The sequence below is a fragment of the Ictidomys tridecemlineatus genome, chromosome 15 (genome assembly GCF_052094955.1).
Source record: "Ictidomys tridecemlineatus isolate mIctTri1 chromosome 15, mIctTri1.hap1, whole genome shotgun sequence".
NCBI classification, from domain to species: Eukaryota; Metazoa; Chordata; class Mammalia; order Rodentia; family Sciuridae; genus Ictidomys; species Ictidomys tridecemlineatus.
Window position 1 is genome coordinate 204,739 of NC_135491.1, and position 26,576 is coordinate 231,314.

Here is a 26,576-nt window from a genome sequence, read left to right on the forward strand (position 1 = left end):
TATCATCTACAAATAAAAAATATTTTTAAAAAAGAATTCATATATGAAGCTGGGCTGGTGGTGCATGCCTGTCCCAGCAGCTCAGGAAGCCGAGGCAGGAGGATTGTGAGTTCAAAGCCTACCTCAGCAAAAGTGAGGTGCTACGCAACTCAGTGAGACCCTGTCTCTAAATAAAATACAAAATAGGGCTGGAAATGTGGTTCAGTGGTCAAGTGCCCCTCAGTTTAATCCCTGGTACCCCACCACCACCAAAAAAGAATTCACATACTAATGGACTGTGGTGCCAGCTAAGACGATTTAAGGGCTGACGGTATTTTAAAAACGACAAACCCTTTTTCACATAGTTTTTCAATTTATCTTGGAGGGTTTGGTTCTGGAGATCGATCCCAGGGCTCCCACGTGCTAGGCAAGTGCTCTGTCATGGAGCTATACCCAGATCCCTTTTTCTTTTCCTTCCTTCCTTCCTTTAAGTTTTGTATCATCAGGGTCTTGCTGAGTTACCCAGGGTGGCCTTCAACTTGTGGTCCTCCTGAATCTCAGGAGCAGGGATTATTGGCATGTGCCATTTCTCCTGATTCTTTCTGTAGTTTTAAAAACCTAACTTGTGGACATTTTCTTGGTTTCTGTGTATTGATTGTTACAGCTGTATGATGGTTCTTCAAACTGCGTAAAGTGATTTCTCTCTATTATTTAAAACTGATTTAGCATTTCTAGTTCCTTTAACTTTTTCCATATTCATTTTAGGATAAGTTTGTCAATATTACCATAAAAGTCTTGGTAGACTTTTCATAGAAATTAAATCCGATGATCAGTTTATTGAGAATCCATCCATCTGGTGTGTTGGGTCTTTCAGTTCATGAATATAGTGTGTGTCTATTTAAGATTTCCACATTTACTTCATGAGTGTTTTATAACTTTTAGCATTTATAAACCCTGCACATTTTTGTTAGGGCTCATATCTAGGGCTTTTTGTTCATGTTTGGTTGTTTTAATGTTTGGGTGGTGTTGCTGTGAATTTTCAGTTTTCACATGACATTTGAGAATATGCAGAATGATAATGTCCTTGTGCACTGTTTTGCCATTGTGCAACCTAGCTTAACTAATTATTTCTAGCTCATTTTTTTCACAGAATCTTAGGGATTTTCCACCTAATAATGTTCTCTGCAAATCACTTTATTTCTTCCTCCTGATCTAAGTAGCATATTTGCTACTTTTGTGTGGTTATGGCATAAGTGAGGGCTTCCCACATGAGGAATGAAAGCCATCCTTGCCTAGTCCTTCAGACTAGAGCAGAAACGTTAAGTTTTTCCTTGTTACGTACAAACATTGTTTGTCCTTGCTATGGAGAGACAGGCTGGTTGTGATTGCCAGGGCCTTGCATGCTAGGCACACTCCCCACCATTAGGCTGTATCCTTAGACACAGAAAATGTCCTTCTGTTCCCAGTGTTCTGAGATTTCGTCATTATGAATGTTGTCAAATGCCTTTTTAATATCAAATGATAGGATCGTGTGGTTTTTCTTCTATATCTTATTGATATAATGTATTACATTGATAAGAATTTGGAATATTGAGCCAAGCACAGTGTGTACGCCTATAATCATCAGCAACTCAGGAAGCTAAGGCACAAGGATCAAAAGTAAGAGTTTGAATATTGAACCAGCCTGCATTCTCAGAATAAACCACTGTTTGTGGAGTATAATTCTTTTATATATATTTTTTTTAGTTGCTGATGAACCTTTTATTTATTCACTTATTTATATGTGGTGCTGAGAATGAAACCCAGCATCTCACATATGCTAGGCAAGCACTCTACCACTGAGCCACAACCCCAGCCCTATAATTCTTCTTATATGTCATGTGACATCATTCCATTTTTTTGTAATTTGGTAAGGAAGTTTTTCTCTATTTTTATGTTTCTCTTCTAATTTTTTGAGTGATAATGACATATATGTGTGTGTGTGTGTGTGTGTGTGTGTGTGTGTGTGTGTATTACTCCCCCACTCCCACAGTACTGGGGGTTGAACCCAGGGACACTCTGTTACTTAGCTAATCCTTGTTTTTTGTATTGTTTTGGTTTTGTAAAGACAGGGTCTGGCCAAGTTGCCCTGGCTGGCCCTGAACTTGGGATCATCCTGCCTCAGCCTCCTGAATAGCTGGGATAACAGTTGTGCGCCACTGTGCCTGGCTGGCGTGTACTGGACTGTGTGTTTAATTAGTGTCATTTATTCTTGTGATGGTTGATAGCATTCTGTAGTAAACTGTTGTGCTAAGATTTCTTTTTTTTAGGCTCTTAGGTTACTTGTTTATTTTATTAGGTATAAAAGTACTCAAAGCACTTCATGGGAGATAAGTTTTGATTTTTTTTTTTTTTGGTGTGGTGCTGGTATCTGAACCTAGAGGCTTGCCCATGCTAGGCATGTGCTTTACCACTGAGCTATATCTGTTTCATGTGAGTTTTCTAATTTATTTCTCTTATTGTTGCAATTATTTCCTTACTACCCTTTTGCTGACTGCAGGAATAGGTTGCCCTTGCTCTTAAGCCATCCTCCTGCTTCCACTTCCCACAGGACGCTGGAATTACAGGTGGGACCACTGGGCCATCTTCTGTTCTCTTTTGATCTTCACCAGTCTTAGATCATCTGTCATTTATCTTAGACACAGAGCACATGTGTCTTCTTGGTCATTTCAAATTAATCAGCACTTTGGGTTGTTGATTTTTTTTCTTCTTTCTGTTTCTGTTACTTCACTCGTTTCTGCTCTGATGTGCATTATTATATCTTTTCTTCTACTTGGTTTCCTTGTGTTGGCTCTTAGCAATTTTCTTATGTGGGAGTGATTATTGACTTGAGGCTTTTCAGTTTTCCAGTGTGAGCAGTTAATTCTGTAAATTTCCTTCATAGAACTATTATTTCATTCAATACTGAAATTTCTTTTTTCATTTCTGTGTGTGTGTGTGTGTGTGTGTGTGTGTGTGTGTGTGTGTGTGTGTGTGTGTTTTTGCTTATGGAGCCCAGACCCTCATGTGGGGCAAGTGTTATCCTACTGGGCCACACCCCCAGCTCCACAATTCTGAACTTTCTTGATTCCTTTTGAGACTTAGTCTCTGATTCATAATTATTTAGAAGTATGCTGTTTAATTTCCTAGTTTTTCACATATTTCCTGCTGTTACTGATTTCTGATTGTTTTACATTTGACCTGGGTTTTGTTGTTTTGTTTTTATTTTTATGAACCAGCACACGGTCCATCCTGTTAGGTGTGCTGCCTGAGATGGGCCTGTGTTCTGCTTCCATTGGCTAGAGTGTCTGTACATGTCTGCTTGTCCTGTTGATGATGGTGTTCAGATATTCTGTCTTAGCTGATTTTCTGACTAGTGTTTGTTTTTTGTTTTAAATCTTTGTCCAGTGTAGTTCTCTTTGTAAAACTTTATTGAGGATTTTAAGTCAGATATCCAATATAAGATAGCTTGACTTGTTTCAGCTTGTCTTTGTTTAAACCTCTGGTTGACCTTCACCTACTCTGGCACTTCACAGGGCCCTGGATTTGACATTTTCCATCTTGACATTGCATCCAGGACCTCCTTCCAAGACCTCCAGTCTTGCAGAGACTTTGGTGGAGTTCAGCTTCCAGGTCAGGCCCTCGAACCTCAGGGCTCCCTCCCCTCTTTCCTGGCCTGGTGTGACGTCTGGCCTCTCAGATGGTGGCTGCTCTTGTTGGAGTTGCTCACCACAGCACTGCCGGGAGGTCACAGGCCCAGCTGAGGAGAAGATCCTCATTCCTCTGCTTTTCCTCTAGATTTAGATCGTTGTCCCTCTCATATTTCACATGAACGAGTCTCAGAGAGAAGAACTTACGTCGCATTTCTTTCAGTTGCTGAGAGAGCCCTGTTGATGTCTTGAACTGTAATTGGGGGATTGTGTGTTCTGCATTAGATTTCTGTCCCTGGGTCAGAATGTGTGAGATGATCTGAAAGGAGGGAGGTTTCTCTAGCTCATGGTCTTGAAGTCTCGGTCCATGGTTGCTTGGCTCTTGTTTGGGGCCTCTGGTGCGGGAATGCCACACAGCAGAGAGCCTGTGGTAGAACAGAGCTGCTCACCCCAGCAGACAGCATGCAGAGGGAGGAGGGGTGCCCTCTGTAGGTCCGCCTCCCTGGGGTCTGTCACTTTGCAGTGGCACTTGGACCCGAGGAGGACAGGAAGACTTTTCCTCCCTTAAATTCCGTCAGGGTTTATATCACGTAGCTCAGTGCTCTGAGGCTTGGCACATATGTTGAAGACCGCTGTCATCATTTATTGACCCTTTACCACTGGGTAATGTCCTTTTATGCCACTGTGAGTTTTCTTGGCTGACTTCTGTTTAGTCTCTTTAATCTTGATTTAATCTGTTTTGTGTCATCATTACTGTAATTTTTTTAATGTTTGTTTAGTTTACATTTTATTTGGATTTTTTAGCCATGTCTGTCATTTGAAGTGAGCTTTTTATGAACAGTATACGCTTGCATCATGCTTTTTTATTTATTTTGGATATTTCTGACAATTTATATATTTAGACAATTTAAAATAACTACTGATGTCAATGCTTTTGTCTGCCATTTTAATTTGTTTGTGTTCCCTATTTATTGTCCTTTCTTTTTTATTGTTTTTCTTGGTGTAGGGTGGGTTCTCTTTTCTTGTAGGTTAGTGTATTTTTTTTAGGCGATGTAAGGTATTTGAATGTGTGTATTTAATTTGCCACAATTTCATGGTATTCGCAGTTTACATTCTGTATAGCCCCTGTCGTTGCCTGTTAGGTTTTCTTTGTTTCTCTTGGGATGCTCAGCGCCATTTTGGGAGATGTGCTTTCTGACTTGGCGGTCAGACGTGCCCGACAGGCGTGAGAGTGTGTTCCTGCCCCTGCTACCCAGGCTGTTGGTTTTTCTCCAGATCCCAGGTGGTCTTCCCTTCTGTTTGGTGAGTGTCCTGGGCTTTTTTTCTGGGGTAGTTCTGCTAGTGATCGCTAGTTTTCTTTGTGTTCTTCTGTTTTTGTGAGAGATAGGATCTGGGCTCCACAGGCCTGGCCGTGGGTAAGCCTGTCCGTTCCTCTGTCCACTTTGGTTTTTTCCTTTCTTTTTTCTCTTCTGATCGTTCACTGTGGCTTCAGATAAGGAGTCCCCTTCCGTGTAGACCATTATTTTATTGCAGGTTGTCATTTCTGTCAAGCTGGGTTCAAACGTTGTTCCTTGTCTGTGGGGTTTGGAAGTTGGATCGCGTGTGTGATGTGGAATGTTTGGAGTTGCTTTGTGGCTTGTGATTAGAACCGCTGGTCACCAGAGCTCCTGACCAGATACCACTGCAGTTCTGAGGTAGTCCTGTAGTGAAAGATGACCAGGACCAGAGTGGGGCGTTGTCAAGTTCATCTCCCAAATAGAAATCTGGTTGTCCAACATTGATTCCCAGATCCAGCATCTAAATGTCTTAGCAGAGATGGGACAGCAGTGGAAAGAAATGACCTAAAGGAACTCTGGGAGAAAGAAAAAAACTATTGTAGATGTTAGTTTGAAAAACCATGGATGACCCAGAATTCCATAATAGGGCTTATATCAGGTGAAGGGTAGGAAGCAAGGGAGATGTCGTGTTTGCTTTGAGCAAAGACTAAGAGTAACATGGTAGGGTTAGGACAGGACAGGATGGAAGTTGGCTAGGCAGACGGACTTTCTATACAGGCACCCATCTATACAGGACTGTTGGCCACGGTACTCATGTGGTAGAGAAAAGGGACTCTGCCCACCCACAAGGTGCTGCTCCAGGGAGGCAACTCTTCAGGGATCCTCAGGGGTCCTAGGGCCACACAGGAGTATGGATACACAGGAGATGGAAGTGTGTCACGAGCCAGTGCGTCCCAGCTGGGGTCCTTTAGGATTGAGTCCTTCAAAGAGCAACTGGAAGTACAGACTCTAGCTAAAGAACGTGGGTAAGTTCAGCATAGTGGTGCCTGCCTGTAATCCCAGTGGCTCAGGAGGCTCAGTCAGGAGGATCGTGAGTTCAAAGCCAGCCTCAGCAACTTGGTGAGACCCTGTCTCTAAATAAAATATAAAATAAAAAAGGGCTTTGGATGTGGCTCAGTGGTTAAGCGCCTCTGGGTTCCATCCTCAGTACAAAAAAGAGACATGGATAAATGTCATGAAATTAATCAAATTATACTTTTATGGACGTACAAGTAGGCCACAATGATGACCACCGACCTCTAAAATGTGCTAATCTAGAGAAGAGAACACCTGTGAGAAGTGAAGGTGTGAACCTGCAGCTGGTGGTCCTCAGAATGAGGACTTCTGTGCCTGGAAACCCTCAGCTCCCTTCGACCACTCTTCCACGTAAGATCTTAACGTCGTTTAAGCCCTTGATGAGGCACTTGTCCCTTCATCCAGGTCGGGGTCCTCCAGCTGTGTGGTGGAACACTGAGTGTTCGAGGGGGTCCCTGAGATGGGGGGTTAAACACTTTCACCCACCCCAAACAACGCTGCCCTGGGGGAGAGTTTAGAAACAAGAAATCAGTGGACGCACCTAGAGAGCACCCTGCGTGCAGGTCATCCCGGTGGTGCGGTCTGAACTCGGAACCTCGTGGTGCGGTCTGAACTCGGAACCTCGTGGTGATTTCAAGCTGGAGGAAACCAGGCTTCATCCAAGCCCCCCCTTCTGAGGACCTCCACGGGCTGCTGCAGAAGGGGTGCCGGCCGCTGTGTTGTGAAGAGCCCCAGGGCGTGCTCCCACTGGGTCAGACTGTCTCGGTGTCTGTTCTCTCTGCTGGAAGGCTCATTCCCAGAGCTGGGCTTGCCAGGTTGGTTCTGAGGTTCCAGATCTGGGGAGATCAGGGAGATGGTCTTTGAGGGCCCGCCAGCCCTTTCTGTCACTGTGCCACAGTCTTGGGAAGAAGCTGCTGTCATTCCACATGTTGTGGTCACTCACTTTGATCCAACTGTCTTCTTGCTTGACCAAGGCAAAAGTCTTAGGGAAAATCGGGTCCTCTGGGTCAGGCTCACCTCCAGTTTCCGTTCCTGGCCAGCCGCCTGCGTGGGGCCTGGTAACTGGCTGCTTTCCCCACAGTCCAGTGAGCTCAGCTCTGCAGCCTCATCCAAGGTCTGGGCTGCCCCGTCTGCCCTCGGAACGTGACGTTTCCTTCACCTTCTTTCTCTCACAGGCTGGGCCCCTGTAGCAGTCTGTGGCCTACTTGTCCCCATGCCCTCACGTTCCCTTCACTCTGTGCTCCTTCACCTGACTTGAGGCTCCCAAGTGCTCTTTGTCCCCTTCTCTGTTGCGTCTTTACAGTGCTGGCCCCGACTGGGCCTCGGTCCTCTCCTGCCTGGGTGTCTTCCCTTGCCCTCCAGGGCTCTGCAGCCGCCCGGGCCCTGTTTCCAGGTGGGCTGGTCGTGCCGCGTGCCCCTTGTGGGCCGAGTGCTGTGCGCACCTCAGCTCTTGCCTCTTGACCACCACTCTGGCACGTAGCGTCGTTTTCCTGGTTTCCTGGCCAGGACCATTAGGCACAGAGAGTGGAGGTGGCCAGGGCTACACAGACAGGCAGCTGGAGTCTGGGACCGGAGGCCACTTAATGTGCTGCAGCTCCCAGCCCCGCCCGTTCCTGGGTCTCCACTCGTGGGGAGGGTCTTTGTTCTTCTAGTCACTGTTCTGTGGGGGGTTGGGGTGATTTCTTGTTTTTTGTTTTCCCAGCAGAAGGGGTTGAACCCAAGGGTGGTGATTAAACACTGCCACATCCTCAGGCGCCCCCCCTTCCTTTTTTTTTAATATAGAGACAGGTCTCACTGAGTTGCTTAGGGCCTGGCTAAGGTGCTGAGGCTGGCTTTGAACACGAGATCCTCCTGCCTCAGTTTCCTGAGCTGCTGGGGTGACAGGCGTGGCCACTGTGCCATTTCTGTCTTTAACATGCCACTCACTCATCTGGAGCCGGCTGTCCCTGTTTGATGGTGTATTGGGGCCATCTCTTCAGGTTGGGTGAGGTCAACCAGATTCCGTCTTTGTGGTGGCATTGTCTGTCATCAGTGGAAATAGAGGTGTGGGAGGGAGGGGGTCGAGAAGCCGTGACGGCGTCCAGACCAGGTGTGCTGTTTGGAGTGAAGACCTCTCTGAGCTCCCAGCTTCAGCCCCATTGCCACACACTCCCCTCCCTCCGTGTCCCGCATCCTGCCCCTGCCCCTGCTATTCAGGTGTGTTTGGTGACGGCCACATGCACAGCAGCTTGTGTTGAGGAATTTTGTCCTTCAAAGTACATATTGTTGTCACCATCTGTGACAGGTTGACATTGAGGCATACGTGCATGGACAGGAAGTACAAGTTGTAGAGGTCGTGATGAATGACAGTGGGAGTACTGGATGATCACCTCTAGGTTTATTGATCTTGGGAAGACCCAGGACTCAGGATTCTGTCACACTCGCAGCTGTGACTTGTCACAGCCAGAGGAGACATAGCAAACCCCACAGAGCAAAGAGCCTCCCGGGGCAATGTCCAGAGAACCAGAGTGTTCTTCTCGTCCTGCCTCAGTGAGGTCACAGATGGGCCTTGTTGGCACCTCACCTGGGACTGGGCTAGCATGTGAGAAGTGTTTCCTAGGAAGCCTTTGGGAAATCCCTGCCAGGGTGAGTGTTGGGCACACTGTCCTCTGTCCAGCACATACCAGACTCTGGACCTCCCGAAGGGTTCTGGGGTTCATTGTGAGTCCCATGTTTTCACAAAAGACCTGGCCACACAAAGCTGCCTTCTCTGGAGCTGTGGGAAGCCTCCCAACATCTCAGTCCCAAGCTGCCACCAAGGCTTACCCTGTGAGCTGCAGGGTGGTGGTCTCTGGCCCCACTGTGACTTCTCCTCACAGAGACCCAAGTGATACTAAAGCACTGTGTATGTTCGGGTGTCAGTCACCTTAAGCAAACACTGTTTCCTTCAGTGAAAAATGAAGATCTTAATTTTGAGATGAAGACGCATATAACTGTTGTAATAAAAAATCCAAGCCACAGTGGGAGCCGCGAGTGACAAGCTTCAAGCTACAAACCCCCGGAACAGGATTTAGTTCAGTTACAAGGTACAGAGGACACTGCTGAGAGAAGGACTTGGTGCTGGTACACGTGTGTACCTGTATGTGTGTTCCCAGTGTGTGTGTGTGCCTGCTGTGTGCACATGTGTGATACACACGAATGGCTGCGATGGTCTGACCTGAATTCTCCCTCCACTTGCCTTTGCCTGTGAAGACAGAGTGCTGAAACGCTTCTTGTCCCTTTACTGCTGCTATCTGAAGCCTTGGCTTCAGCGGAGAACTAAGGAATATGACACTGGTAACAGTTCCTGCATCATTAAAGGCAGATGACTTTAAAGGACATCATTGCAGACACTCGTGGGTCTGTTGGTTTATGTCTGAGAGGGAGTCATTGACCCCAGCTGAGAGGCCTCTGCAGACACTTGCTGGAAGCATCTGAGGACGGCTGTCCTGCCTCAGCTGTGGGAAGCTAGTGCCTCCTGCAAGGTCTGGTGATGATGCCACTGTGTTCTGGGGGCTAAGGATCTTTAATCTTGGCTGGGGTGTAGCTCACTAGCACACACAAGGCCCTGGGTCCACCCCGAGCAGCAGCTCCCACACACAGGGTGTTGGACATCTTAACAGTGGCATGGTCTCAGCTAGGTCAAGTGGGCAGCTTGTCTTGCCTGCTTGGAGCAGAGGATTGTTGTTCAGGGTGGATCCAGTAGTCAGACTGTAGGTATTTCCTGTCACTGCTCTTACCTGTAGGGTGAAAACGGAAGTTCCTGCTTGGAGGTGGAGCACTGGCCTAGCATGCACAAAACACTAGGCTCCCTCTCCAGCAACACATAAAACAACAGACAAACTCCCATGCCCTGGGGCTGGGGTTGTGGCACCGGCAAGCAGTGGGTTGGCTCCTCAGCACCACATAAAAACAAAATAAAGATAGCCACCTAAACTAAAAAATAAATATTCAAACAAACACACACCCATGCCCTGCTTCCTTTCAGGCCTGGGTATTAAGCTTCTTTCTGTTTTTATTCTCTTTGGACAAAGGGGACCTCTCTGATCTGGAGACTGCTCCTCCCAGGGCAGGCTAATCCCCAGGGCCCTGCACTCCCTGCTGTGGGCTTGCCTTTCATAAGCAAGTCCACCAGCCCAGAGTCCACAGCCCTCCACTACTGTGCCCATCGTGTCCCTCCTGTTACCGTTCCTTGGTTTGCAGCTCTAGGTACTGAGGAGCTGGGGCAATCCCAACACTAGGGCTCGCTGGGTCAAGCCAGGCGATGTCTAGATTGACCCCACGGCTTCCCCCACGCTCCACGTGGTGCCTCTTGGCCCTGTGTGCGTTGGCATGCCACTCTGGGGAGCCGCGAGTGACAAGCTTCAATGTCAGTGTCTCCTGGCCTCATCAGAACCACAGAATGATGAGATGTGCATTTAAAAATAGATCCACCTGAAAGCACTGGTCAGAGGAGTCCTCGAGGACTTGGAGCAGGTCTGCACATGCACGTCATTTCCAAGGAGCAGTGCTGCAGCGGGGCTAGTGCCAGGAAGTGCCCTGGCAGCTAGGGCTCCCAAGGCCTGAGGGCTTGGGCACTGAGGAACTTTCCTCCAGGGGATCCTCTCCAAGCATGGTACTGTGTGTGCTGTGTCAGCCACAACTGGTTGACCCCTGTCCACCACGGCCTCCAGTATCCAGTCCCCTGTGTCCTTTCTCCAGCTTCTGATGATGGCAGATGCCTCCAGGGTTGCTCCCACCCAGGCCCGCAGCATTGGCTTCCCCCTTTCTGGGCTCCTCTTCACTTTATGTCGCCTGTAGCTGTGCCATCTTTTGGCATCTCTGGGGTGCTGTCCGTCCTCCCAGGGCCCAGCCTTGTCCCTACTCTCGGGAGGGAGCACACATTTGGAAGTGTGCTACTTGCTCATCTCTGGAACCACTGCTTCTTCACCAGTCCCTGTCACCACTGTGGTTTTCCTTGTGTGTGTCTAGGCTTCTGCAACTCCTGATTCTTTGTCTTCTCTCCCCTCTCTCTTAAGCGAAGGGCCTCTTGGGGCTGACTTTGTCCCCGAGCCAAATCTGTGTTAGCTCTTTTTTGCTTTATTCCCTCTCACTTATCCAGACCCCACTCCTGTGACTCTCTTTGCTGCAGAGCCTCCCTGGCCAAGGTAGGAAGAGACTTCACATAAAGAAATCCTACCTCCTTGTGTTTCTTGGGCTGTGGGCAGGACTCCATCCTGCTGACCACTCCCTCCATTCTTGACATACTCTTTCCTTGGTTCTGTGCATCCTTCTCCTAGGATACTCCCTCTTTTCCCTGCTGGCTTATCCATGGCTGGCCACCTATGTCGTGCTGGAATTTCTAAGTCCCTGGTCTGCTTTGCTCTCCCTTGTCTGTATTCATGGGTCCATACCTGCTTTGCCTACCAACACCTAGCTTTATCTCCCCAGTCCTGACCTTGTATGGTGCTCTAGACCTGTACACCAATGCCTGCTGTCAGCCAGTGGGCTGTCCACGTGACTTAAGTAAGGTCGGTAAATGGTTCCCACTTGAGCTGTGCCCTGCACCTGAGGTCCCAGCTACTCAGGAGGCTGAGGCAGGGGGATCTTTTGAGCACAGGTGTTGGCAACATAGTGAGACCCCATCTCAATGAATAAGTGAGGGCTGGGGGTGTAGTTCAGCAGCACAGTGCATTGGAGGCCCCGGGTCCCATCCTCAGCACCACCCACACTCACACACAAACACCTGACCCTCTGCATTAGAATCCCTGCCACTGGGCTGGGGATGTGGCTCAAGCGGTAGCGTGCTCGCCTGGCATGCATGCAGCCCGGGTTCAATCCTCAGCACCACATACAAACAAAGATGTTGTGTCTGCCACTGTGAATTCTGTCTCTGCAACTGTGAGATTGTAATTTTTTTTTTCCTGTACTAGGGATTGAACCCAGGAGCACTTTACCATGGAGCTACATCCCCAGCCCTTTTTATATTTTATTTGGAGACAAGAGTCTCCAAAAGTTGCTGAGGGTCTTGTTAAATCTTCCTTCCGCAGCCTCCAGAGTAACTGTGAATCTTGTTAGAAACCTCCTATCAATTTTGCAACCCAGAGAGTCTTCCATCTCTGGCACATAAATATAGAAGTAGACAGCACCCCATCTCCCAGGTTCTGTGGAAGAGAAGGAGCCTGACTTCGCTGGGTACCTTGATCCAAGTTGCAAGCTACCTGCTATTGTAAACAAAGAAGTTTCTTTTCCCCTCTGAAGCCAAATTAACTCAGAGTCACAAGGTAAGTTAGGATGAACTGTGTGGCGACTCCTGACATGTCCCCTCACTTGAAGACCATTATTTATTTTGAAAACAGCATATAATGGTCCCTCTGCTTGGGCATATGAAGGGTGAGGTTTTACTCTGTGTTTGCAGTGTCTTACTGTATAGCCGGTGATGTGAATCACATTCTGATTTAGTGTTGTTCAGTAATATAACTTTTCTTAAATTGGGTAGGTGGGATGACATCCGTAATCCCAGCTAATCTGGAAGTCCAGGCAGGAAGATCACAAGATTAAGGCTGGCCGCAGCAATTCAGCAAGCCCAAGTCTGAGAAAGGGCAGGGCATGTAGTTGAGTGGTAAGAGCGTTTGCCCAGCGGCGCGAGGCCGTGTTCAACCTGCAGCACCAAACAGCAATATGCCACCCAAACCAGGCGAGAGCTTCATTTCAAGTATAAACAACATATCCCATTTCCCGCCTAAAAATATTCTATTTCGAATGTTCTTGGAAGCCTCCATACTTGCCAAATATGTTCTGCTTTTCCTACATTTGAGACCAAAATTGCAAACATTACAGGGTTCGCAAAGAACCGAGACCAGGACCTGGCGGCCTGATACTTGCACCCCCAGGGTGACTGCCTCAGACCCGCACGTGCTCTTGAGCCTGCCTTGCCAGCCCCACCCTGGCCCCGCCCCTGCTTAGCCCGCCTGTTCCGCCTCATTGGCCCATGCTCTGATGGACGCGCCCAACTCCTGTCTTCATTGGGCACGCTGCCGATGGCGTCAGAGATTTCGACCAGTGGGAATGAGGAACCTTATCGGCCCGCCCTGGGGGCTGGGGCGCGGCTATAAAAGGCCTACTGCCCAGCCGGTCGGGGCTTCCCGCCACATACCTCTTGCTTACTTTCATGTTTCCTCGTGGCCGCTTTTCACAACCATATGGACCCCGGCTGGCAACTCCAAAGCGCTCAGGAGGGCCCTGGCTCGCCCTCACCTGTATCATCCTCCACCCGGAGGCGGCGGTCGTCTCGGGCACCGCGTGGACCCGCAGGTGAGGGGGGAGCAGCGGAACCTGTGGGCCCAAGGGCCAGCCCTTGGAGGGGTGGGTGCGCTGAAGAAAGAGTTTGACACCTCTCTCCCTCCCTGCCCTCCCTCCCTCCCCATCAACCCTCCCAGGAGCTGCAGCGGGGCAGACGCGACCCGGAACCCCCGCCGTGTGAGTGCTTAGCCTTGTGGTCTGGAAGGGGAATGGGGGGACTTCTGAGGGCGCCAAGCTCGGCCTGGGCGAGTGGAGTGGAGGCGCCTGGACGTGCGCTGCTGTTTTCCAACCAAACACCCCAGGCTGGGCCCTCAAGACGGGCAAGAGGACCTCGGGCCCCTTACTCCCCTCCACCTGCAGAACTGGGGCTCCTTTCTTCCTGTCCACTTAGGAAGCGCTTCACAATCGAAAACTTTGAAATCGGGCGTCCTCTGGGCAAGGGCAGATTTGGGAACGTCTACCTGGCTCGACTGAAGAAGAACCATTTCATCGTGGCCCTGAAGGTCCTCTTCAAGTCCCAGATCGAGAAGGCGGGACTGGAGCACCAGCTGCGCAGGGAGATCGAGATCCAGGCGCACCTACGGTAAGGACAGGCTGTGCCTGCGCCTCTCACGCTGCCTCTCTACACCTGTTTCCCCTTCCTGCTGCACATCCCAACTCGGCCTTTCCCACTGCCCCCAAGTAAGCCCTGGGCCTTGATTTTTCTGTGCTGCTCATTCCAGTTGGACCATATAAAGTTTCCTCCCTGGGTGGACATCCCAATCCTGACTACGGTCCCTGAGCCCAGCACAGTTTGCCCCTTGTGTGACCAGTCACTGGTGATGGCAGCAGTTTTGGCCTCAGGGAGAAGTTTGACCCACCCTCTGTCCCTCCTGCAGACACCCAAACATCCTACGCCTCTACAACTATTTCCATGACTCTAGCCGGATATACCTGATTCTGGAGTTTGCTCCCAAGGGTGAGCTCTACAACTTGCTGCAGAGAAGCGGCCCCTTGGATGAACAGCGCACAGCCACGGTGAGGGGGCCTGGGCTCTGGGGGCCTTGGGCTCACTGCCGGCCTGTGGTGGGGCGTGGGGGCTCTGTGGCTGGTCAGATTGCCGTTTATTTCTGAATTTTATTCTATAAATTTTATATAATGATGCATCCTCACATTTTTACATCTTAATTGCCCCCAGTGTGCTCTAGAATATTGTGTGTGTGAAGTTGGATTCATTTCTCATTATCAACAATCTAACTCCACTATCTTATACAAAACATGAAAGCAAAAAACACGTATATTGAAAGGCTACGAGGGATTTGCTAAATAAATGGGTGGAACTGGTAACTGAAGATTTCTAAAGGGCACCAGGAGGACAGGACCCACAGCCGTGGCCATGCCAACAGTGGTGACTGAGCTGCTTGCCGTCTGGATGAATGAGTCTTTGTTGCCTCCTGATCCTCCTATTCCCTCAAGGACTCAAGTCTTTTGGGAGATGGTGGTTGGCTCAGTGGAGGTTCTGTCTGGCTACTTGCTGTGGGAGGGCAATAGGACCTGTCCAGTTCAACATCCATCCTTTCCCCTTCCCAAACTGGACCTCTGGTCCACTAAAAGGTGGTGTTGGGGTGAGTTGCAGAGAGCAAGATTCCTCTGCACTCCCAAAGTTCAGGAGGAGCATTCTGTCTGATGGGAAGTGTGGAAGGCTTGCCTTTCAGATGCCTTCACTTTGTTCACAGATAATGGAGGAGGTGGCAGACGCCCTGACATATTGCCACAACAATAAAGTGATTCACAGGGACATTAAGCCAGAGAATCTGCTGCTGGGGCTGATGGGTGAGGTGAAGATTGCAGACTTTGGCTGGTCTGTGCACGCCCCCTCCCTCAGGTAGGTCAGATAGTGGTTGGGTGGGCCCCGGGTGCCAGTGAAGAGTGGTCCAGTTGAACTCATTGCAAATGTAAGACCCAGATAGATACAAACCTGGGTTTATACATGAACACTGCCTTTTTTTTTTAAAGAAAGAGAATTTTTTATATTTATTTAATTTTTTTAGTTTTCAGCAGACACAACATCTTTGTATGTGGTGCTGAGGATCGAACCCAGGCCACACACATGCCAGGCAAGCGTGCTACCGCTTGAGCCACATCCCCAGCCCAACACTACCATTTTTAAGTAGAAAATTGTCAGATATTTTCAGGGCTGGGGATGTAGCTGAGTGGCAGAGTGCTTGTCTAGCAAACGTGGGTCTCTGGGTTCAATCCCCAGTACTGCAACTAAAAAGAAAACAGATTTATTGTAGCCCAACTGGAACTTTTTTTTCTGATCTTTGTTAATGTATGACTTTAGCAATAAGATTTCATGTAAATACCTAATAACTTATGAACCATTGCCCCATACTTCCAGCATTGTATTGTTCTGTATGAATAGATTAGAATCCATTCACTAGGTCCTTAATGTACAAAGAATCACTCTGTTTCTTGATACTGAGAATATTTTTGTGAAAGCATTCTGGATCATGAGCTAAACGATTGCATGAATTTCAACACACGGTTGTTAGTGGTCCCGGTACTTGCTTTCTCTGTACCTTGGTCCATGTTAAAGGTTGGTGTCTTCAAACCTTGGTGCTTGGGCGGGGACTTCCAGGATTTCCCTGATCTGGGCCTCTGCACAGTGCTCCCCTCTCCCTCCACCAGGAGACAGACTATGTGTGGGACTCTGGACTACTTGCCCCCAGAAATAGTGGAAGGCAGGACCTACGATGAGAAGGTGGACCTGTGGTGCGTCGGGGTGCTCTGCTACGAGCTGCTGGTGGGACGGCCACCCTTTGAGAGCCCCTCTCAGAGCGAGACCCAGAGGCGCATCCTCAAGGTGGGATGGCCACACAGCGGGCATATTCAGGAAGCTTGGTGGGGGCAGCTGCTAAGCCTGGGGGGGACTAGGGCACACACATGAGGTTACCTGCTAGGGTCCAGAGGAGTGCCTCGAAGAGGCACAGAGAACATGGAGCAAAGGAGTGAACCAGACTTCCCTTGTTTCTCCTTGGCCTCATCAGGTGGATGTGACCTTTCCCCCCTCAATGCCCGAGGGGGCCCAGGACTTGGTCTCCAAGCTTCTGAGATATGAGCCCTCAGAGCGGCTTCCCCTGGCTCAGGTCCTGGAGCACCCCTGGGTGAAGGCTCACTCCCGGAGGGTGTTGCCTCCCGGTGCTCAGAAGGCTTCCTGAGCCCATCTACCTCTGTCCTTCCTGTGCACCAGGGAAGGGAAGGCTTCTTCGTTTGTCTTTTTAAATATAGGATGCTAATTAATAAAAACTGAATCATTTACTACAAGGGCTGTTTAGTTGTGTGCCTTGATGCGCAACTGGGCAGAGTCTTTATTTTTTTGGAATCAGGAAAACTGCCCGAGATGGGGCCCTCTTGGCCTTGGAGATGGTGGCAGGGTTCTCCTTGAGCGCTGGTGGATAACTTCTGATAAAGGCCCTGGAGGTTCCCAACCTGCTGCCTATCAGTGCTTCCTCCTCTCAACTATTCCCCATTTGTAACTGGGACCAACATCACACCCAAGCTCCACCTCTGGAGGCATCCGGTGTGCTGCCATTTTTGAAGTAAATGTAGTTCACTACATTCCAGGGCCACAGGATTCCCAAATGCACCCACAGGCACCCCAACCTGCGTCATCTCCAGTAGCAAACACAGCTTCTCTGCTGAGGTCTGTCACTGTGCCTGCCGCAATCTCAGTGTCCCCTTCCAGACTTGTCCACAGTCCATGTGGCAGCCTCTGTGCATCAGTGGAAGCTGACCACACCTGAGTCCACCTCCAGACCCCAGCTATAAGCTCCAGGGTGTTTCCTGTGCAGTGCAGCCATCACTTCCGCCAGTGGTCCTTGGGACAGTTTGCCTTGAGCAGGGTCTCCCCTGTGGCCTTGTCCAGCCAACGTAGGATGATTCCTGGTATGACTGGAAGTACCAGTGAAAATCATGCAGATGATAGAGAAGAAAAAAGCCTCCTGGGGGCTGTAGCTCGGTGGTAGGATGCTTGTCTACCATGCAGGAGGCCCTGGGTTCCAAGCCACCCCTGCAATAAGGAGTAAAGCCAACCGTCAAGGGCCAGGCACAGTGGAGCACATCTGTAATCCCAGCAGCTCGCTGAGACAGGAGGATCACGAGTTCAAAGCCAGCCTCAGCAATGGTGAGGTGCTAAGCAACTCAGTGAGACCCTGTCTCTAAATAAAATACAAGATAGGCCTGGGGATGTGGCTCAGTGGCCGAGTGCCCCTGAGGTTGAACTCTCTGGTACCAAAAAGCAGTCGAGTCATCCTGCCCCTCTGCCTCAGGTGAGCAGCCTCCTACTGAATCCTCAGCAGCTCCAGGACGCTGGTTTACAATCTGCATCTTCAGAGCTTGCATCTCTGCTTTCTAACCTTATCCTATCCGTTTTCTTGAGTTTATATTTCAATTCAACACTTGGTGATTTTTTTTTAAGAGAGAGTGAGGGGAGAGAGAGAGAGAGAGAATTTTAATATTTATTTTTTAGTTATCGGCGTACACAACATCTTTGTATGTGGTACTGAGGATCGAACCCGGGCCGCGCTGCATGCCAGACGGGCGTGCTACCGCTTGACCCACATCCCCAGCCCAACACTTGGTGATTTTTTAAAAAGGAGCTGGCTGGCATGTATAAACCCTGCAGTTTACACATCCGAGGAGAATAAACTCATCACTGCTTTGGGCAGGTAGATAAAGACAGAAAAATCACTAGGGCCTCAACAATGGCCACCAGATGGTGGTACCTTGGTTTACCTTTTAAAAAGGACCCCTGAAAACATGAGAAGAGCCAGGGTATGCTTTGGCTTACCATTCTGGAGGCTTCCACCCATGGTTGGCCCCACTGCTTGTGGGTCAGGGCAAGGCCAGGGTGTGAGAGAGGAAGGGGTCTTGCTCCCTCCTGTCCCTTGAGGGGCACACCCCCAATTGCTGGAAGGCTTCCCAACAGGATGGAGCCAGGAGAAAGCCTTCAACACTTGGGTCTCTTGGGAGCATTCTAGACATGAACCGGGCCACACAGGTCCATACTTAGACAAGGTTACACTGGGGGTTTGAAGTGTACCCAGTGTGTACACAGCTTTCCTCATTGATTCCACTCTGGCCTCCCATGAAGCATGGAATGTAAACATGTTTTCTTTTAATTTTTTAAATTTCTGGCATCAGGGGTTGAATCCAGGGGTGGTTAAACACTGGGCCACATCCTCAGTGCCCCCTGCCTTTTTTTTTTTTTTTTTTTTTTTTTTTTTTAGAGACAGGGTCTCAGTGAATTTCTTAGGGCATCACTAAGATGAGATGCCGACACTGGCCAGGAACTTGGGATCCTCCTCCTCTGCCTCCCCCATTGCTGGGATTATGGGCATGTGTCACCACCCTCAATTCCAAATGTTTAATGTCATGAGAGCCTTTTCAGCACAGTTTCCATTTTCATAACCGCACATATCTTCAACTCATGAAAAGGTGGCTGATGCCTAGTGTGAGCCAGGACCTCTGTCACCTGCACCTCAAGGGAGAAGCCCCAAGGCAGTTTACTCTGAGGTTCATGATAAGGAGAAGAAAAAGGACATTGTTGCAGGCTACTCTTGGTAGGGGAGGACATGAGTGTGGGAACGTGAGGTGAAGGGAATGAACCTATAAAAGGGGGGCTGGGGTAGTGGCTCAGTGGTAGGGCACTCCCCTGGCATGTTTGGGGCCCTGGTTTCGATCCCACCACATAAAACACAACAAAGGTATTGTGTCCAACTACAACTGAAACATAAAGTTAAGAAAACCTATGAAAGGGGCCCACTGTGCTGACCCCCACGTTTTATTTCCAAGAAGCATTTACCTGCAGCCCTGACTGGCTGAAGAGGGCAGAATGTGTCCCAGTCCTCAGCACACTACCTGTTATTTGCAGGAGAAATGCAAGTCCAAAATAAAGTCGCTAAGAGGAAACCAAGTTTCTCTGAAGGAGAGACTGACCCTTTTCATGGACCAGATCCTCAAAGTCACAGATAAGGATAAAAGATGACCATTAAATCTAAGAATACATCATTAAGAATTTAGGCCACATGGGCCCACGGTCACTGGTTCTGAGTCGCCCTGCAGTGCAGACCTGAGAGAGACATCATCCTGCTGTCGGCTGACACTCAAGAGGAAGAGTTGAGTGGACTCTGGAAATTTCCCCTATAAACCCAGAGGGCAGGAGGAGGCACACTGTCCCTCTCCTGAGAAGACCCACCCTCTCCCTTGAGTGTGTCCCTTTTCCTTCAATAAACTCATTGCCTGTTGGAAGCAGATGAAAGAGAAGACAAAGGAGAAACGCAGGTGGACCTCAGTGGGTCAGCCATGCTTTATTAAACAGCCAGGGGCAGGTTTTCAGAGGGAAAATGGCAACTGGCTGCAGTAGGGTCTAAGTTTTTATAGGGCTGACAGGAATGAGTGCTGAGGGAGACCTTGGGCAGTCAGGGCTGTGGTCACAGGTGATAAGAAAACTGCCACAGGTTCAGAGCCCACCACGCTCCCTTTCTCCTCGGGGGTTAGTATTTTCCATATCCTTCGCCTGTTACTCTGAGCAACATGCCTGAAATCTTCCCGACTTCCTGACAAGGACTGGGGTTTGAAGGAGCAGGTCTTCATGCTGCCCAGTTTCCTGGAAGGCCCAGCTCTGTAACTCTGACTTTGCATAATGCATTCACAATTTCCAACACAATGTTGTTGGTTTACTGTCTGCAACCACTTGATGTGTGGTGGTTCAGGGCTCGCTCTTCCTGTTGTTTTTCCTTCCTCTATATTTTTATGGTGGTGCTGGGGATTGAACCCACGGCCTTGCGTATACAAGTGCCCCACACCTGAACTCCACCACCAGCCCTGCTCATTTTATTTCCTCGTGGTCTTACCTGGTATCATGATTTGAAATAGCAGCTTCACATGTCCCAGCAGGACCCCTCTCCCAATAAACCAGGGTTGAATTGTCTGTGACCCAGACACGTTGTGGTCCTGGAGACATTTCAAACAGACAGTAGTTGGAGTCCTGAGCTTTTCGAGTCCCTCCCCCTATGGGAAAACCCTCTATGGTGCTCTGGGCCCACACACTAGGCCTCATTTGAAGGGGACACATTCCAAAACCCTTATGGTTGACTGAAACCAGACTTGTCCTGAGCCTTGTAGATAACACGCATCTATAAGGTAAATGACACCTTGACACTTCAAGGAGGCACTTCAAGGCTTCCGTCTCTGGATGGCCAGCATGATCCTTGCTGTGAGAGTTTGCTTTGGCTGACCGAATGGAGGTTCCCCTCCGTGGTTGGCCGCACTGCTTGTGGGTCAGGGCAAGGCCAGGGTGTGAGAGAGGAAGGGGTCCTGCCCCCTCGTATCCCCTTTAGGGGCACACCCCAATGACCGGAAGGACTCTTAGCGCTCTCCTTCCTCCTCCCCCCTTCCTGCCCTAGCCTCTGGCTCATAACTTTCAAATTCGTTTTTCATTAAATACACAAAGGCAGCCCAGGAAGCCCTACACGCTGCTTCACCTGCTGTCCATCATGGAGGACGCATGGGGAGGAGACGCTGCAGCTCTGGCCTTCCTGAGGCCGCCCTGGGGTGGAGGGACCAGAGACCCTGACAGCACCTGCTGCTGTGCCTGAAACCTCAGAGCTGCTCAGAGTGGGAGACACTGGTTTCCATGCAGTGTCTGCCACTGTCCCCAGGCCCTTCCCCCTTGATCTGGCAGATGCTTGCCTGGCCTGCTTCTAAGAGGATTGGGACAGGTGGTGAGCTAGACTAGGTCAAGGGCAGGGAACCTGTGGGGAGGAGCCCAGGTGGAGGAGGGAGAGGCCAGGGAAGGAAGGGAAGGAGGCCCTGGGTGGAAAGGGCACAAGACTGTCCGGGGCTGGCGGGTGGCTCTGGGCTGCAGCACTGGCCTAGCACATGTGCTCCTGGGCTCAGCACCGGTCACTGAAAACACAAGGCCCGATCCCACGCAGCAGGCTCCCCACAGTCTCACGGCTGTCCGGCTGGGCACTTGTCCTTCTCCAAAGTCCCCGGGAGGCAGGTGGGCTCTGCAGGACTTGCAGCTGGCAGGCCTGGGCTGGCTCTCCGCTGGGAGCCAGTCTGCAGGGCAGGCACACTGTGGCTTGCTGCCCCCCACAGGCAAAGGGATTAAAGGCTGTGGGCCTCGAGGGAGCTTTTGAAGGATATTAGAGCACGGGACATCCACTGTCACATGGAGGTGACAGGCTGGAGGGGGAAGCCACCCTGGTTGTGGGAGTGAGAAACTTCTGAAGGTGTTCTCCCCTCTGTCCCTCATCCCCTCAAGTGACCTGTGGGGTCTCAGGCATTCTGTGCCAGGGTCTCTGGTAGGTGGGAAGGCTGTGCATGGCAGTCTGCCCCTCCCCACCTCCAGCCACAGCCTGTTACGTCCCTCCAGTCCCCACTACTTCTCCCTGTGTCCTGCTGAGCCTGGCCTGGCCTAAGAGGATTGCAACACTTGCTAAGTGGGACCAGGACTGGGTCAGAGGACCAGCTGTGGGGACACCTGGGGACCAGGATGGCCACATAGGGATGGTGGAGGAAGGAGAGGAAGACAGAGAAAGGCAGCACATTACTGATAGAGAGGAGAGAGACCATGGGCCAACGTAACTGCAGACAGACACACGTCAGTGGACCCTTGACTCTCGACAGATTATGAGCTTCTCAGTAAACTAGCCACTCCACGGGGAGGAGACCCCTAGGGCACCCAGGTGGGTGGCTCGTGTCTGTGTTATGCTCGAATTCGGGACCCCCAAAGACCACCAGAAACCCAAGATCAATGTAAGCAGCAAAGAGGTGTTTATTGCCAGCTAGGTCGGTCCTCTGCATGCACACAGCAACTGGTGACATTGGGAGGCCCCGAGCCCAGGGTTTGCAGCAGTTTTATACACTCTCTGGGGAAGGCAGGGACTTCACATACATCATAGCATCTCTTAGCAAATCATCACACACCGCAGGAAAATCAATAACAACTCTAAAACTTGATTAGCACATTCACTGGCGGGAACAAGTTGGGGAGGGGTGATTGGTCAGTACAAAGGGGTATTCCTTTGAACTGATTGGTTTAGGCCATGAGGGGTGTACGTGCTAAACTACATGGTTTCCCAACTTGTTATCAACCACCATAAACTCCTGGGAGGGTCATCTGGCATCCCAGGTATTTCCCTGTCTCATGCTGATTGGTGGCTGCTAGGGGGCTGCTATGGATCCCCACCTAGCCTGACTGAGTCAGGGACACCTGCAGCAGATCTCTCCTGTTATTTGTAGATAAACAACTCAGCAGGGTGGGAATGTGCCTAGGAGTGATCTGTGGGTTTTTCCAAGGACAAAAGCATGTCCCTTCCTTGGACAGGCTTTGCTCTGAGGTAGAGGCTGGTTTTTCAGTCTGTAATCCCAGTGACTGGGGAGGCTGAGGCAGGAGGATCGCATTAGTGAGGCCCTACCTAACTTAGGGACACCCTGTGTCAAAATGAAAAGCAAGGGCTGGGGATGTAGTTTTGTGACAGAATGACCCTGTCACTAATGCCCCTATCACCCCACCCCCAACAGTATGAAAAAGTGAAGTTTCCATTAGCCTTCACACCACGGCTTCAAAACCTGGTGTCTTGCTTGCAGTAGCCCCAGGGCAGCTCAGCAGCATCACCAGTGTTGGACAGCCCTTGCTCGATAGCCATGTGCACCTACCTGCCACCGAGCCTGTAGACCAGGGACAGGAAAGTGACTGGCCTTAGGAGCAGGCGGTAGTGCAAGCTGGCCTCCTGACACGGGTATTTCCTCTGAAATGGGGGGCCTCAGAAGAGAAGGAGGTTTTGATCTTACCCAGAGCAGGGGAGTGGGCACATGGAATTACAATACAAAAAGCCCTGACCACAGAAAGGTGGTGCTTATCATCCGTCCATCAGACACCCGCCCAGCCTAGGCCTTGTCTTCTTGCAGCCAGAGCTGCGAGGGCCAGAAAAGCCCATGTCCATACCCCTCATTCGGATGCCCAGATGCTTCTGCTTCTTATTGACAGTTCTCAGAAGCCATTCTTGAAGGGAACATTCCCTTCTGTCCTTAATGGAAATTTTTGTAGATATGGAGAATTGAAGGTAATGACTGTTTTAAAATAGATTTATCTGGGCTGGGAAGGAAGCTCAGTGACAGGATGTGAGTTTGGCATTCAAGAGGCCCTGGATTTAATCCCCAGCCCTGTGTCCTCTTGATTCAAAAAGTAAAGGCTGTTCTAAGAGCAAAGTGAAAACAGAAATGGTTTCTTCCAACCGGAAGTGGTCAGAAGCTGAGCATGTTCTTCCGTTTCCTGTTGTTCCCCCTTGAAACTTCATCCCCCAGCAATGTGGGGACATACCGGTCTCTTTCCACACACACAGTCACATAGTGCTTAGAGAGGAACATGTTCAGTGAGATGAATGCATGCCTAAACGATTTTGTTTTGTGAGAACATCACAGAGGGTAACGGTGACGTCCCCTGGCAGCATGACCTACCAGGTCTCCATTGCACACTCATTGTTCATTGTTGACCAGGCTGCTGTGTGAGTGCATGTGACTGCACAGATCCACACCCACAGCACATGGACACGATCGTGCATAGAATTACGTGAAAACCAGTCACCTCAGTCCTACATGTGAGGAATGTGTCCTCTGTCCACAGCTGTGTGTCACCTGGTCTAGCAGGTATGCATATACAATGCCATATACAGATGGACACAGAACACAAGTGTGCAGTCGTGAATGACAGTCACACCACACGCATGATTTCAGTGCAGTTTTTGTTTCCTCAAGTACGTAACTGTCCATCATCTCCAAGGCCTAATTTTGTACACCTTTGGTTTGTGTGTGTATTTGTGTGTGCATGTGTTTGTCTACAGGTGTGTCAGGAGCCGTCTGTGGGTTGCACGTGGGTCACCATGCATAGAAGCCTTGTGGATAGAGACATCTGGTATCTGGGAATGACCAGTGGTCATTTGTTCTGGTCAATTGCCCAGGGACAATGTGAATCTCTTTGCTGCTCTGTCTTGGCCCACATAGCACTGATATGGGTATCACCTGCCAAGATGTCAATCAACCTGCTGACTGCAAGACGTCAGGAACCAACACTCGGCCCTTGAAACCTTATCCCTACCTTTGATGTACCCCCTTAAATAAACCGCCAGAGCCATTTTGTCTTCTATTTAGTTCCAGAACCCACTAGGACTAGATCTGTCAGGGGCTTCCCATTCTGTAGATATATTTCTGAGTATTTGTACTTTGTTACTGATTATCTGAGATTGTCAGTTTTAGGGTGGCTTGGATTATCCTGGGCAGGAAGAAGGATAATGAGATGCTGGCTGTTGTCCCTGATAGGTGTGCATTTGTGTGGTCTTTAAAGAACTCTGAACTAGAGCTGGGCATGGTAGGGCACATCTGTAATCCCATATACTCCGGAGGCTGAGGCAGAAGGATTGCAAGTTCAAGGCCAGCCTCAGCAATTTAGTGAGGCCTTAAGCAATTTAGCAAGAGGAGACTCTATCTCAAAATTAAAAACAAACAAACAACTAAACAGGACTGGGGTGTGGCTCAGTGGCGAGTGCCTTCCTAGCATGCATGAGGCTCTGGGTTCCAACCTCAGCCCCACAAAATAAAACAAACATCCCGGACAACAAAGGTCTGCACTGGGGGTTCCCGACGAGGCAGTTCCACATCATGACGTGGCCACTCTTGAGGTCCATTTCTGCCTGTGGCACACCTCTCGTGCTGCAGCACCGGCTCTGCCCTCCAGAAGCTCTGAGCCGGGGGACACGCGGTCAGCTTCCTCCTCTTGGTGACGCAGGTCTCCTCAGGTGCCCTCTGTTCTGCTCTGACCTTCTCAGTGGCTTTTTCCAGACCCCAAAGAAGAGCATGAAAAGAAAACCTCAGGACTCTGTGCTCCTGATTGTTTACCCCGAGACACGTCACACCTGCTACGCGCTTGGACACAGTGAAGGACCCGAGGACTCGCTTTGTCCTAGAGAGTAGTGCCAAGTGAAGAGCGACTGCCACACCGGTCACCAGGGGGCCATGTCATCCAGGAGGCAGGCACGGTCCACACCTCTCGTGTCTGCACACAGTGGGGACAGCTTCGTCTCACCCGAACGCTGTGCTTGGGGCTCCCGCCCGGCTGCTTCTGTTTCCTGGGGCCCCGTGAGCTGGCTCCTGGCTTCTGGAGTCTGTCTAGAGGAGCCAGTCCAGAAAGGGTCCTCGGAGGCAGACATCCCCTGCCTGCGCTGGGAGCCCTGAGCTTTCGGAACTTGGTAGCCTGGGCACTCTGCTGACCTGCTCTCCCCCAGGCGTGGAAACCCAGCCTTTGCCGCTGAGCACCCTCCGACCCATGGATGGCTTTGGATTGTGGCTTCTTACCCGCTCCTCAAGGGCTCTGTTCAGGCCACACTCTTCCTCCTCCACACAGCCGGTCACCTTTGCAGGCTCTGTCTACCCCACCCCAGGCCACTCATCCCAACAGAAGTCTGTTCAATGTGTCATCCTCCCCAGGGAATCACGTAACCATGGGGATGCTACCCGACATCTCAGTCCCGATTCCTGGGAAGAACAGAAGTCAGAAAGAAGCAAAAGATAACTTCTCAATCTGCACGCATTTGTATCTTTTAAAACCCCCACAGGCTGAGGTGGGCTCGGTGGTGGAGCGCCTGCCAGCATGCCCAGGCCCTGGGTCGGGTTGCTAGCACCACAAAGTGTAACAAATAAAAATGCCTTTTAAAAAGGCTGACTTTGCCAGTGCATCTGTGATCCTAGGGACAAAGGAGGCTGAGACAGGAGGATCCCAAGTTCCAGGTCAGCCTGGGCAACTCTGTCAAAGCAAAAAATAAAAAGGGCTGGGGTGCAGCTCAGTGGTAGAGCGCCTGCCCAGCATGTGCAAGGCCCTGCTTGATCCCCAGCAAGAAACAACACAATGTGGAAAGACCTTCACTGGGACCACTGCCAGGTTCACTGCCTGGTTAACCACAGCCCGGGCAGGGGCAATTAGAGTAGCCAGGGGTGGGCATGGGTGGAAAATAGGAAGCAGCATTGGGATGGGGTCCTCACTAAGTGGGGCTGGGGGTTCTTGCTGAAGGCAGGGGTGACCAGCGGTCACCTGGGGGTGGAGGACGGGACATGGAGTGTGAGCAGGTATGGCGGTGGGGTTCTGGCTACACTGACTTGGATTTCCCGGGAGGCACACAGGGGCCTAGGGGAAGGTTCCTAGGGGAAGGTTCGGGAGCCTGACAATTTGGTCAGAGAA

The 26,576-nt window shown here is 50.3% G+C and overlaps 2 protein-coding genes and 1 long non-coding RNA gene across 3 annotated transcripts in view; 2 read left to right on the forward strand and 1 right to left on the reverse strand.

Annotated features, from left to right (window-relative positions):
- Positions 1–962: 962 nt before the first annotated feature.
- On the forward strand, positions 963–16,603 carry LOC144370985 (aurora kinase C-like). Its single transcript, XM_078033011.1, has 7 exons — positions 963–13,309; positions 13,435–13,474; positions 13,689–13,880; positions 14,176–14,314; positions 15,013–15,161; positions 15,968–16,142; positions 16,327–16,603. Exons 1-7 carry the CDS (start codon positions 13,198–13,200, stop codon positions 16,495–16,497), a joined length of 978 nt encoding a protein of 325 aa, XP_077889137.1. The 5' UTR covers positions 963–13,197; the 3' UTR covers positions 16,498–16,603.
- The window catches only part of LOC101955851 (NACHT, LRR and PYD domains-containing protein 7), a 39,303-nt gene continuing 27,757 nt past the window's right edge, over positions 15,031–26,576 (forward strand). The window contains exon 1 of the mRNA XM_078032920.1: positions 15,031–15,161. The gene's annotated coding sequence lies outside the window, so the exon portion shown is untranslated. The remainder of the gene's footprint in view (positions 15,162–26,576) is intronic.
- LOC144370997 (uncharacterized) lies at positions 16,610–21,463 on the reverse strand. Its single transcript, XR_013431145.1, has 2 exons — positions 20,194–21,463; positions 16,610–17,736 (listed from the first exon to the last, which is right to left on the reverse strand). It is a non-coding gene; the product is annotated as an uncharacterized LOC144370997 (long non-coding RNA).